General features: G+C 38.0%; 1 protein-coding gene across 6 annotated transcripts in view; it reads right to left on the bottom strand.

Annotated features, from left to right (window-relative positions):
- LOC109265964 (histone-lysine N-methyltransferase SETDB2-like) overlaps positions 1-14,223 on the bottom strand; it is an 89,134-nt gene that overhangs the window by 45,185 nt on the left and 29,726 nt on the right. For all 6 annotated transcript variants that reach the window (XM_019447605.2, XM_019447598.2, XM_019447601.2 and 3 more), the window contains 2 exons: positions 1,459-1,575; positions 557-726 (listed from right to left, as the gene is read on the bottom strand). In XM_019447605.2, the coding sequence (XP_019303150.2) occupies positions 557-726; positions 1,459-1,575 (287 nt within the window). The remainder of the gene's footprint in view (positions 1-556; positions 727-1,458; positions 1,576-14,223) is intronic.

Below are 14,223 nucleotides of genomic sequence, written 5' to 3'. Positions count from 1 at the left end.
ACCCGAGTCATGTAGTTTTCTTTCTTTTTTTTTAAAGTTTATTTATTTATTTTGAGAGACAGAGACAGTGTGAGTGGGGGAGGGGCAGAGAGAGAGGGAGACAGAAGAGAATCCTAAGCAGGCTCCATGCTGTCAGCTCAGGGACTGACCTGGGGCTCGAACTCACAAAACTACGGGACCATGACCTGAGCCCAAACCAACAGTCAGATGTTTAACCGACTGAGCAACTCAGGCACCCCTAGTTTTCTTATTCAAAAAGACTTCTAACCTTACCACAAAGCATCTGTAGCTATCATGGAGACCAAAAAAAAAAAAAAAGCCTCACACAATAACCCAAGTTTTATCTCTGAGCCTTTCTTTTCTGGAACATCCAGTGTTTCCTAGAACATGTCACCCCTTCAGTGCTCAATCTCCCAGTTACTTGTCCCCCTCTCTTATGCTCCTCCTATATATTGTTGCTCCTGTCCTTGCTATAAGATCTCAATGGCCCTGGCTAGTAAAAGAGTTTCAGAAATGTGGACCTTACTATAATTTGAATAATTAACCTTTGCTTTACCTGAATAAATGCAAACAAATGTCCCTCTGTCAATGTCATCTAGGCAGCGTACTCCCCATCCCTTCTTTTCAGTTTTGAACACCTGTAGCCTCACTTGAGGTCCATGCTGCACAACTCGGTTTTGACACATTTGTCGATTACACTTGCACAACAGGCTGCATTCATAAATGCTGTCAATAAAATATGCAAGAGAAAATCAATCAGATATCCAAATTAAAAGCAAAAGCAGTTTATACCGCTACCTCACCAATAATTACCAAGGGAGGCAGACTAAGTGTGAAGGCTCCTAAAGCTAGACTGCCTGGATTCTCATCATAGCTCCAGCCATCTACTATACTAACTGTGTGGCTTGGATGAGTTATTTAACCTCTGTGCTTCAATTTTCCATTTTTAAAAGTGGGGATATATGATAGTACCTGTCTTATAGGGCTGTTTCATCATTTAATGGGTATTTACAAGGTGCTTAAGGCAATGTCTGGCACATAATAAATGTTAGCTTTTAAAAAACTGTCTAGAAATGTCTGGGAAGGGAATATCTAGGAAGAAAGATTTTCTGTTTCTATGTATTTTTTAATAACATCATTCTTGAAAGTTTGAAAACTCCCAATTTTTAAATGAGCTTTGTAAGCTATACTTAATGAAGAAATGGCTGCCCAAAGCAGGCTAACCCTAGAGGGGAACAGCCACCTCAAAGCAAACATGTAAGTATATTCTGTGTGGTACATGAGTGTTCTCTGACTTCCATTTCCAAGAACAATATATAAATTTTTTATTCCTTAATATATAGATTTCTGCTATAAAAATTAATATTTAATGATATCTATAAGACTATAGACCACAATAGTAAAGTACCCACCTTCAAAAATACAAACACCCTGCAACAAATCCTCAAGGTATCTTACCCAGTAGGTATTTGTCTCTGTAGTCTTTTATATTTATATCCAGTGGTTATTTTATTACTCGATAAGGGGCAAGTCTTGGCATTCCTTGCTGTCAACTGAAGACATGCACATTTTGTTCTAAAAGGAAGGCAATGGATGGAGAAGTTAGAATAAAAAAGCACCAACTTGAGTAATGAGAGTCTTCTTAAAAGTGTAAATGATAGGGGTGCTGTGGTGGCTCAGTCAGTTGAGTGTCTAACTCTTGGTTTTAGCTCAGGTCATGATATCACGGTTCATGAGCAAGCCCCACATGGGGCTCTGTGCTGACAGTGCAGAGCCTGCTTGGGATTCTGTCTCCTTCTCTCTCTGCCCCTCCCCTGCTTGTGATCTCTCTCAAAAATAAACAAACATTAAAAACTGTAAATGACAGTAAAGGATGTAATTGTATTTAGAATAGTCATTTGGCTCATGGACAGCTGGACTTTTTCCCTAAACAGATTTCTTTAAAAGACAAAAACTAAGAGGAATTTATAAATAATTCTAAATAATATAAATAATTCTAACTACCCTATCCCTGTATTTGTTCATGAAATACATACTTAACTATATGAGTTTTAGTTTTTTGTTTTTTTTTAACGTTTATTTATTTTTGAGACAGAGAGAGACAGAGCATGAATGGGGGAGGGTCAGAGAGAGGGAGACACAGAATGTGAAACAGGCTCCAGGCTCTGAGCTGTCAGCACAGAGCCCGACGCGGGGCTCGAACTCACGGACTGCGAGATTGTGACCTGAGCTGAAGTCGGCCGCTTAACTGACTGAGCCACCCAGGCACCCCATAGTTTTAGTTTTTTTTAAATGAATTCCTTTCATTTCCTATTCAGCAGAAGCTAGTTTGTGAAAATTCTCCTAGCTCCCCTCTCCTACAATGGATAAACTTATGTGCGAAAGGGCATAGGTAGTTTTGCAGACATCTTAAATTATCTCTCCCTCGAATTACATGAAAACAATTGGGGAGATTGATGCTGGCCATCTGGCTACTACAATCTGCTTTTCATAATGTTGCTAAAGCAGACGACATACAACCATAGATTTCTCTCATGCAAGATGGCAATGTAGAAAGACCTCCTCCATAGACACACCAGATCTACCTATTTGTAAAGCAATGCTTCGGGAAGAACTGAAGGCTGACTGAACAGCTTCTTCACAACAAAAGATAGACCATGTACAGAATGGCAAAAGAGACAGAGACACTGTAATGAAGGGAACCCCCACCACCTCTGACACTGCAAACTGCAGTGGGGAAGGACTGGTGAGCAGATTTATCTGCCCTGGGGCACAGAAAAAAAGAAATGACAACTAGAATACAAAGGAACTGGCCTTAGAACCCTGTTGATTGGCAGGGGAGCTGCTGCAACTCTCTGAGTTAGAGGGGCTGGCAAGTGCCCCATTTTACATTTCCTCTGCACCTTAATAGCACAGATGAGAGTAGAGTCTGGGAGCCCTAATTGGACTATCACCATACCAAGCCTCAGACGCCTTGAAGCACAGAAAAAAAGCTGCATTTTCAAAGAACAACTAGGACATAAAAGACTCAGCCCTAAAACTATGCAAAATGGCAGGGAAGCTGCTGAAACCCTCTCAGAGTCAGAGAGGCTGGTGAACACCACAGGTGATATTCCCCCTCCACCCTGACAGTGCAGACAGGACAAGGGTCCAGGTACCTTAGCGGACCTACCACTGCAGTGAGCCCTGGGACCCTACCCCACACCAGCCCTAGCCATCCCATTAAAGCGGCCCCAGTGCAGCACACACCAGATACCTCTGGTCAGCATTCACTATAGCTGCAGACATCTCTTCAAGGTGACACAGGTGCAAAGTACCCTGGAAGACTCCAGGCTCACACTACTCTGGCTTCAGATGACATGTTAGCATATCCCTGGTACACAGTATCCTAGGACCTCCTGACCCATTTCCTGACTCAGCCCTAGCCCCCCCTGAATAAAGAACTATGGGACCTTTGGCCTAACACCCATTTAAGCTTCAGCTGTCTTCCCAAGGTACCCTCTCTGTGAAGAACCCTGGGACCATCCCAGACAATGTCCACTTCAGCGTCAGCTGTCTGGCCAATGTGCAATCTATGCTGAGAGCCCTAGGACTGTTCCATCCCACACCAACTTCATCTCCAGGCATCCCACCAGGACAGCGTCAGCATGGAGTCCTCTGTCCCACAGCCCACAAGAGCCACAGATCCAGCCAGTCAAAGTCACTTAGGCACACAGTCTCCACAGACACAATCACACACAAGATCATTACTTCCTGTTTAGGAGAAGTTAACGATTATACCTAATTCAACAAAAACAAAGACAGAAAGTCAAGTAAAATGAGGAGACAGGAATATGCTCCAAACAAAAAAACTACACAAAACCTCAGAAAATAAGCTAAATGAAATGGAGATAAACAATATGCTTGATAGAGAGTTCACAGTAATGATCATGAAGACATTTACCAAACTGTAGAAAAGATTGGATGAACTCAGTGAAAACTTCAACAAAGAAGATAGAAAATATGAAAAAGAACCAATCAGAGTTGATGACTATAACTGAAATGAAAAATATACTAGAGGGAATCAACAGATTCAAGGATGCAGAAGAACATATTAGCAATCTGAAAGATTGGGTAATAGAGTACCCAAGCTGAATAATGATAAGAAAACACAAGTTAAAAAAAAAATGAGGATAGGTTAAGGGATCTCTTGGACAATATCAAGTGAGCAAACGTTTGCATTACAGGGGTCCTGGAAGTAGAAGAGAGAGATAAAGGGGCAGAAAACTTATTTGAAGAAATAATAGCTGAATATTTCCCTAACCCAGGAAAGAAACAGACATCCAGGTTCAGGAAGCACAGAAAGTTTCAAACAAGATGAATCCACAGAGGTCCACACCATGATACATAATAATTAAAACGTTAAAGATTAAAGACAAGGATAGAATTTTAAAAGCAGCAAAAGAGAAGCAACTAGTAACATTTAAGGACAAACCCATAAAGCTATCAGCTGGTTTTTCAGCATAAACTTTGTAGGCCAGAAGGGAGTGGGCATGATATATTCAAACTACTGAAAGGAAAAAAAAAAAAAATCTACCACCAAGAATATTCTATTTGGCAAGATTATCATTCATAATTCAAGGAGACATAAAGACTTTCCCAGACAAACAAGTTAAAAGGTTCATCATTACCAGATTGTCCTTACAAGAAATGTTAAAGTAGAACACAAAAGGCCATAATTAGAAGAAAATTATGAAAGGGAAGAGGACTCACAAAATTAAAAGATATAAAATATGACAATATAGATATAACATGTGGGAGGGGGGAGTTAAAATGAAGAAGTTCCTTTAGACTGTGTTTAACCTTAAGTGACCATCAGCTTAATACAGACTACTCTATACTTAGGATGTTATATATAAACCTCACAGTAACCAAAAACCTGTAATAGAGATACAAAAGAAAGCCAAGCCTAATACTAAAGAAAGTAATCAATCTTAAGGAATGAGAACAAGAGAAGAAAGGAATGGAGAACTACAGATATGTCCAGAAAACAATTAACAAAATGGCAATCAGCACACACTTATCAATAATTATGTTAAATGTAAATGGACTAAATGCTTCAATCAAAAGACATAGGGTGACAGAATGGATTTAAAAACAAAAACAAAGACTCATCTATGTGCTGCTTACAAGAGACTCTCTTCAGACCTAAAGACACAGACTGAAAGTGAAAAGATGGGAAATGATATTCCATGCAAATGGAAGTGGGAAAAAAAAACCTGTGGTAGCAGTATTATATTGGACAAAATGGACTCCAAAACAAAGATTGTAACAAGACACAAAAAAGGGCAATATATAATGATACAGGGATCAATCCAAAGACAGGATACAGCATTGTAAATATTTAAGCACTCAACATGGCAGCCCCTAAATGCATAAGACAAGTTTTAACAGACATAAAGGGAGAAACTGACAGTAATACAATAATAGTAGGGGACTTTAATATCCTACTTACATCAGTGAACAGATCATCCAGGCAGAAAGTCAATAAGAAAACTGTCTTTTTTTTTTTTTTTTAATTTTTTTAACGTTTTATTCATTTTTGAGACAGAGAGAGACAGAGCATGAACGGGGGAGGGGCAGAGAGAGAGGGAGACACAGAATCTGAAGCAGGCTCCAGGCTGAGCCATCAGCCCAGAGCCCGACGCGGGGCTCGAACTCACGGACCGCGAGATCGTGACCTGAGCCAAAGTCGGACGCCCAACCGACTGAGCCACCCAGGCGCCCCAAGAAAACTGTCTTTCAATAACACCAGACCAGATGGACTTAAGGGATATACATATACAGAACATTCAAGCCAAATACAACAGAATACACATTCTTTCCAAGTGCACACAGAACATTCTATAGGATAGATCACATATCCCAATAAACAAGTCTCAATAAATTTAAGAAGACTGAAATCCTATCAAACATCTTTTCTGACCACAATGGAATGAAATTAGAAATCAATTACAAAAAAAAAAAAAAGTGGAGAAACCATAAACATGTAGAGGCTAAACAATATGCTACTCAACAAGCAATGGCTCAATGAAAAACTCAAAGAAAAAATTTAAAAATACCTGCAAACAAATGAAACCCACTGGTCCAAAATCTTTGGGATGCAGCAAAAGAAATTTTAAAAGAGAAATGTATAGTGATCTCAAGAAACAAGAAAAATCTCAAACAATTTAAACTTACACCTCTAGAAATTAGAAAAAGAAGAACAAGACCCAAAATTAGTAGCAAATAATAAAGAATAGGGCAGAAATAAATGTAAAAGAGACTAAGAAAAAAAAATAGACAAGATCAATGAAACCAAGAGCTGAATCTTTGAAAAGAAAAACAAAATTGATAAACCTTTAGCCAGATTCATCATGAACAAAAAGAGGATCCAAATAAATAAAATCAGAAATGAAAGGGGTGAAGTAACAACTGACACGACAGAAATACAAAGGATGATAATAGATAAGAGACCACTATGAAAAATTACATGCCAACAAGTTAACAACCTAGAAGAAATGGGTAAGTTCACAGAAACATATAATTTTCCAAAACTATATCAAGAAAAAGAAAATCGGAATAGTCTGGTTACTAGTAACCAAACTAAACTGGAAATAAAAAAACTCCATTTAAAGAAGAGTTAATACATATTCTCAAACTATTCTAAAAAACAGAAGGGAAAGGAAAACTTCCAAATACATTCTATGAGGCCAGCATTATCTTGATACAAAAACCGAATAAGTATATTACAAAAAATGAAACTACAGGCCAAGATTCCTGATGCAAAAATCCTCAACAAAAGATTAGCAAACCAAATTCAACAATACATTAAAAAGATCATTTACCATGATCAAGTGGGATTTATTCCTGGGATGCAAAGATGGTTCAATATATGCAAATAAATCAACATGATACTCAACATTAACAAAAGGATAAAAATCATAGATAGGATCATCTCAGTAGATTCACAAAAAGCATTTGACAAAATTCAACATTGTTCATGATAAAAAAAACTCTCAACAAAGTGGGATTAGAAGGAACATACCTCAACATAACAAAGGCCATAAATGACAAACTCAGAGCTAATATCATACTCAGTGGTGAAACCTGAGAGCTTTTCCTCTAAGATCAGGAATAAGACCAGGATGTCCACTCCCACGACTTTTATTCAACATAATACAGGAAGTCCTAGCCACAGCAATCAGACAAGAAAAAGAAATAAGAGGCATCCAAATTAGTAAGAAAGAAATAAAATTGTCACTATTTGCAGATGACATGATACTACATACAGAAAACCCTAAAGACTCCACCAAAAAAACTACTAGAACTGATAAATGAATTCAGTAAAATCAGAGGATACAAAATCGATGTACAGAAATCCATTGCATTTCTCTACATTAACTAATACAAAGAGAAATTAAGAAAGCAATCTCATTTACAATTGTACCAAAATAGGGATGCCTGGGTGGCTCAGTTGGTTAAGCATCTGTCTTTGGCTCAGGTCATGATCTCGTGATTTGTGAGTTTGAGCCCTGTGTCAGTCTCTGTGCTGACAGTTTAGAGCCTGGAGCCTGCTTCATATTCTGTGTCTCCCTCTCTCTGTGCCCCTCCCTCTTCCTCTCTCTCTGAGATAATAAACATTAAAAAAAAATTGTACCAAAATAATAAAATACCTAAGAATAAACTTAACCAAGGTGGGGGCGGGGGGTGCCTGGGTGGCTCAGTTGGTTAAATGTCTGACTTCAGCTCTGGTCATGATTTCACAGTTTGTGAGTTTAAGCCCTGCATTGGGTTCTGTGCCGACAGCTGTGCGGACAGCCTGCTTCAGATTCTGTGTCTCCCTCTCTCTCTCTGCCCCTCTTCTGCTTGCACCCTCTCTCTTTCAAAAGTAAATAAACATTAAACAAATTTTTTAAATGGGGCGCCTGAGTGGCTCAGTCAGTTAAGCATTCAAATTTGGCTCAGGTCATGATCTCCCAGTTGGTGGGTTCGAGCCCCGCATCGGGCTCTGTGCTGACAGCTGAGAGCCTGGAGCCTGCTTCGGATCCTGTGTCTCCTTCTCTCTCTGCCCCTCCCCTGCTCACACTCTTTCTCTCCCAAAAATAAACATTAAAAAAATTTTTTTTAAAAACTTAACCAAAGTGAAAAACCTGTACTCTGAAAACGACGGATGAAAGAAATCAAAGACAAATGGAAAGATATTCCATGCTCATGGATTGGAAGAATATTGTTAAAATGTCTATACTACCCAAAGCAATCTACAGATTTAATGCAATCCCTGTTAAAATATCAACAGCATTCTTCACAGAACTAGAATAATCCTAAAATTTGTATGGAACCACACCCACACACCCACACACCCACACACACACACCAAAAAGCCAAAACAATCTTGAAAAAGAAAAACAAAGCTGGAAGCATCACAATTCCAGATTTTAAGTTATACTACAAAGCCGTAGTAACCAAAATAGTATGGTACTGGCACAAAAACAGACACACAGGTCAAAAGAACAGGATAGAAAGCCCTGAAACAAACCCATGATTATATGGTCAATTAACATGACAAAAGAGGCAAGACCATGCAATGGGAAAAAGACACTCTTTTCAACAAATAGTGTTGAGAAAACATGATAGCTACATGCAAAAGAATAAGACTGGACCACTTTCTCACATCATACATAAAAAAATAAAATCAAAATGGATTAAGGACCTAAATATGAGACCTGAAACCAAAAAAGTCCTAGAAGAGAGCACAGGCAGCAATTTCTCTGACATCAGTTGAAGCAATATTTTTCTATATATGCCTCCTAAGGCAAGAGAAATAAAAGCAAAAATAAACTATTGGGACTGCATCAAAATAAAAAGCTTCTATACAACAATGGAAACCATCAAGAGAACTAAAAGACAACCTATTGAATGAGAGAAGGTATTTGCACATGACATTATCTGATAAGGGGTTAGTATCCCCAATATATAAGAACTTACACAACTTAACACCCAAAGGACAAACGATCCAATTAAGAAATGGGCAGAAGATATGAACAGAGTTTCTCCAAAGAAGACATATGGCTAACAGACACATGAAAAGATGCTCAACATTACTCATCATCAGGGAAATGCATATCAAAACTACAGTAAGATATCATCTTACACCTTTCAAAATGGCTAAAATCAAAAACACAAGAAACAAGTTTTGGTGAAGATGTGGAGAAAAACGAACTCTCCTATACTGTTGATGTGAATGCACACTGGTGCAGCCACTGTGGAAAACCATATGGATGTTCTTCAGAAAGTTAAAAGCTATGATCCAGTAATCGCAGTACTAGGTATTTACCCAAATAATAATAATAATAAAAATACTAATTCAAAAGGATATATGCACCCCTATGTTTATTACACCATTATATACAATAGCCAAATTATGGAAGCAGCCTAAGTGTCCACCAATAGATGAATGGATATAGAAGAGATGGTATACATATATATATGTGTCTGTGTGTGTATATATATATATATATGTATATATATATATATATATATGTAATAGAATATTTTTCAGACATAAATACAAATGAAATCTTGCCATTTGCAACAACATGGATGGAGTTTGAGAGTATAATGCTAAGTGAGATAAGTCAGTTAGGTAAAGACAAATACCATATGATTTCAGTCATATGTGGAATTTAAGAAACAAAGTAAATGAGCAAAGGAATAAAAAAAAAGAGAGAGATGGGGTGCCTGGGTGGCTCAGTCAGTTAAGCACCTGATGCTTGGTTTTGGCTCAGGTCATGATCTCACCGTTAGTGGGTTTGAGGTGTGCATCAGGCTCTGTGCTGACAGCATGGAGCCTGCTTGGGATTCTCCTTCTGCCTCTCTCCCTCTCTGCCTTTCCCCCACTCACGTGTGCATGCACTCTCTATCTCTCAAAATAAATAAATAAAACTTAGCAGAGAGAGAGAGAGAAAAATCAAGAAACAAACTCTTAACTATAGAGAACAAACTGATGGTTATCAGAGGGGAGGTGGGTGGAGGAATAGGTTAAATAGCTGATGGGGATTAAGAGCACACATATCATGGGGTGCCTGGGTGGCTCAGTTGGTTAAGCGTCCGACTTCGGCTCAGGTCATGTTCTCTCAGTTCGTGGGTTCGAGCCCCGCATCAGGCTCTGTGCTGACAGCTCAGAGCCTGGAGCCTGTTTCATATTCTGTGTCTCCCTCTCTCTGACCCACCCCTGTTCATGCTCTGTCTCTCTCTGTCTCAAAAATCAATAAACGTTAAAAAAAAAAATTAAAAAAAAAAAAGAGAACACGTATCATGATGAGCACTGAGTAATGTATAGAACTGTTGAATCGTTATAATGTACACCTCAAACTAACACTGTATGTTAAGTACATTGGAATTAAAATAAAAATCTTAATAAAAAATTAAAATTAAAATGCAAGACAAAAAGCCCCAGAAATCTGTTGCATTTCTACACACTATTAACAAAGTAGTAGAAAGAGAAATTAAGAAAAAAACAATCCCATTTATAATTGCACCAAAAGGAATAAAATATCTAGGAATAAGCTTAAGAGGGGGCGCCTGGGTGGCTGAGTCGGTTAAGTGTCCGACTTCAGCTCAGGTCATGATCTCGCGGTTCGTGAGTTCAAGCCCCACGTCAGGCTCTGTGCTGATGGCTCAGAGCCTGGAGCCTGTTTCAGATTCTGTGTCTCCCTCTCTCTCTGACCCTCCCCCGTTCATGCTCTGTCTCTCTCTGTCTCAAAAATAAATAAACGTTAAAAAAAAAAAAAAAACTTAAGAGATAAAAATCCTATATTCTGAAAACTATAAAACACTCATGAAAGAAACTGAAGAGGACAAAAACAAATGGAAAGATATTCCATATCCATGGACTGGAAGAATTAATATTGTTAAAATGTCCACATTACTCAAAGCAATCAATCTACAGATTCAATGCAATCCCTTTCAAAATACCAATAGTATCTTTCACATAGACAGAACAAATAATACTAGAAGTTGTATGAAACCACAAAAGACTCTAAATATCCAAAGCAATCTTGGGAAAGAAGAAAAAAGCTGGAGGTAACCCAATCTCAGATACCAAGATATACTACAAAGTTATAATAATCAAAATAGTATGGTACTGGCAAAAAAATAGACACTTAGATCAATGGAATAGATACAGAGCCCAGAAACAGATGTGCATTCACATGGTCAGTTAATCTTCAACAAAGGAGGCAAGAATATACTATGGGGGAAAGACAGTCTCTGCAATAAATGGTGCTGGGAAAACTGGACAGCTACATGGAAAAGAATGAAACTGGACCACTTCCCTACACCATACACAAAAATGAACTAAAAATGGGTTAAAGACCTAAATGTGAGAACTGAAACAATACAACTCCTAGAAGAAAAACATAGGCAGCCACTTCTTTGACATTGGCTGTAGAAACATTTTTCTAGATATGGCTCTTGAGGTAAAGGAATCAAAAGCAAAAATAAACTATTGGGACTACACCAAAACAAAAAGCTTTTGCACAGCATGGGAAACCATCAACAAAATGAAAAGGAACCTACTCAATGGGAGAACATATTTGTAAATGACATACCTGATAAGGGGTTAATATCCAAAATAGGCAAAAAACCTCACACAACTCAAAACCAAAAAACCAAATAATCTGATTAAAGAATAGGCAGAGGACCTGAATAGACATTTTTCCAAAGAAGACATACAGATGACCAACAGATGCATGAAAAGATGTTCAACATCACTAAGTATCAGGAAAATGAAAACCAAAACCACAATGAAAACAAACAAACAAAAACCACAGTGAGATACATCACTTCACACCTATCAGAATGTCTATGACCCCACAGAAATAACAGGTGTTGGTCAGGATGTAGAGAAAAACACTATATACACTGTATATATCATCTCTAAAAATAAAACATTACATTTAAAAACTAAACTTTCAAAAGATTTGGTGCTACATCCTCTATACTTTTAAGTACATATATACCTACAAACAATATATTATACTGTTTTTAAAAATTCACTACAGTTATTATCCTACAACTTGCCTTTTTCATTCAAAATAGTGTTTTTGAGATTCATTTGTGTTATATACAAATGTAGTTAATTCCTTCTAATTTTCGGACAGCATTTAGACAAGCAATTAAGTTGCTTAGTATATAACAAAGTTGCTTCTAGCTTTCAATATTACGAACAATACTGCAGTGAACAGCTTATTCTTCTGCTTATGTGTAAGCACCTCTAGAATAGTATCTCTCAAATATTTTTGACTATGACCCACAGTAAAATACATGTTCTTCATGATCCTTTACAGGCATACATACTTCTCTGTGTATGTGTATAAACTGACACAGTGGCATGAAACTTTATCCTATGTATGATGCACTTGGTTTTTTTTTTTTTTTCTTTTTAAAGATTTTAAGTAATCTGTAAACCCAACGCAGGGCTCAAACTTAACAACTCCAAAATCAAGAGTCATGCTCTACCAAATGAGTCAGTCAGGTGTCCCTTGGGTATTTTTATTTAATTTAAAAATGCTATTTACAACCGCTTTAATGATTTTACATCCCACTAAATCTGTAGGTTGGAAAACAATACTCTAGATATACTTAAAAGTACTATTGCTGGAAAGAACATATGCATATCTTCAATTGCTATGTAATTGTTTGAACAACCCCTTGTAAAAAAACTGGTCTGGCTTTGTACAGTATTCTAGTTTTACAGTTATTCTCCTTTGGGATTTTAAGCTAACATGCCTGTTTGTGTCTTCCTTTACTTCTGATGAGACGTGTGCTGTCAATCTTTTTTTCTGATAGTGTTTGAGATTTATTTGTACCTTAGAAACCTTTTAAGTTGCATCATGATGTATTTAGGTGTACATTTATCTTATTTTCCCTTCGTAGTACATTGTAGGCTTTTTTCACTCTGAGGACTGGCCTTTCTTCAGTTCTGGAAAACTTTCAGTTACCATCTCTTTAAATGTTGCTTTCTTCTTCTTCTCAGATATACTGGAGTTTCTCATTTTATCCTCCATAGTTTTTAATCTGTAAATTATCTTCCCCATGTCTTTATCTGTTTGTATTCTGGGAGAGCTCTTTCATTTTGCCTTGTAATTTACTAATGCTCTCTCCAGCTATATGAACTCTACCATTGAGTGTGTCTAGTTAGGGTGTTTTGTTTTTTTTTTTAATGTTTATTTATTTTTGAGAGAGAGGGTGAGACCCAGAGTGCAAGCAGGGAGGGACAGAGACAGAGGGAGACACAGAATCCGAAGCAGGCTCCAGGCTCTGAGCTGTCAGCACAGAGCCCAAAATGCAGCTTAAACTCAGGAACTGCTAGATCATGACCTTGAGCTGAAGTCGGATGCTTAACTGACTGAGCCATTCAGGTGCCCCAATCTATTTAGTTTTTAATTTCATTGACCCCATGTTTTATTTCCCACATTTCCATTTTTTTTCCTGTATATACATACATATATTTTTTTTTCTCCCCCAATCTCCTTTTCTTGATGGATACTAACATTTTAATCTCTGTGAACATTTTAAACATACCTATTTTAAAGTCTCTTTTATTTTTTTAAATTTTTTAAACGTTTTATTTATTTTTGAGACAGGGAGAGACAGAGCATGAACAGGGGAGGGTCAGAGAGAGGGAGACACAGAATCTGAAACAGGCTCCAGGCTCTGAGCTGTCAGCATAGAGCGCGATGCGGGGCTCGAACTCACGGACTGTGAGATCATGACCTGAGCCGAAGTCGGCCGCTTAACCGACTAAGCCACCCAGGCGCCCCTTTTAAAGTCTCTTTTAATCAGATTCTGCATTTATCTCTGATTCTTCAGGTGTGAATTCTCTCATTTGTTGAGATTCACACTGTCTTTATGGTCCTAAACATCTCTGTATGCTCTGTATGAAATCATACCTTGGGGCACCTGAATGGCTCAGTCGGCTAAGCGTCTGACTTCAGCTCAGGTCATGATCTCACAGCTCGTGAGTTCAAGCCCTGCATCGGGCTCTGTGCTGACAGCTCAGAGCCTGGAGCCTGCTTTGGATTCTGTGTCTCCCCTCTCTCTCCTCCCTTCCTCTACTCGTATGCTCTCTCAAAAATAAATATTAAAAAATTAAAAAAAGAAATCATACCTTTCCATAAGGTTTACTCCTGGGTACTCCTT

The sequence above is a fragment of the Panthera pardus genome, unplaced genomic scaffold (assembly GCF_024362965.1).
Source record: "Panthera pardus isolate Hobbes unplaced genomic scaffold, ASM2436296v1 HiC_scaffold_1, whole genome shotgun sequence".
NCBI classification, from domain to species: domain Eukaryota; kingdom Metazoa; phylum Chordata; class Mammalia; order Carnivora; family Felidae; genus Panthera; species Panthera pardus.
This window is presented reverse-complemented; position numbering and strand designations above follow the sequence as displayed.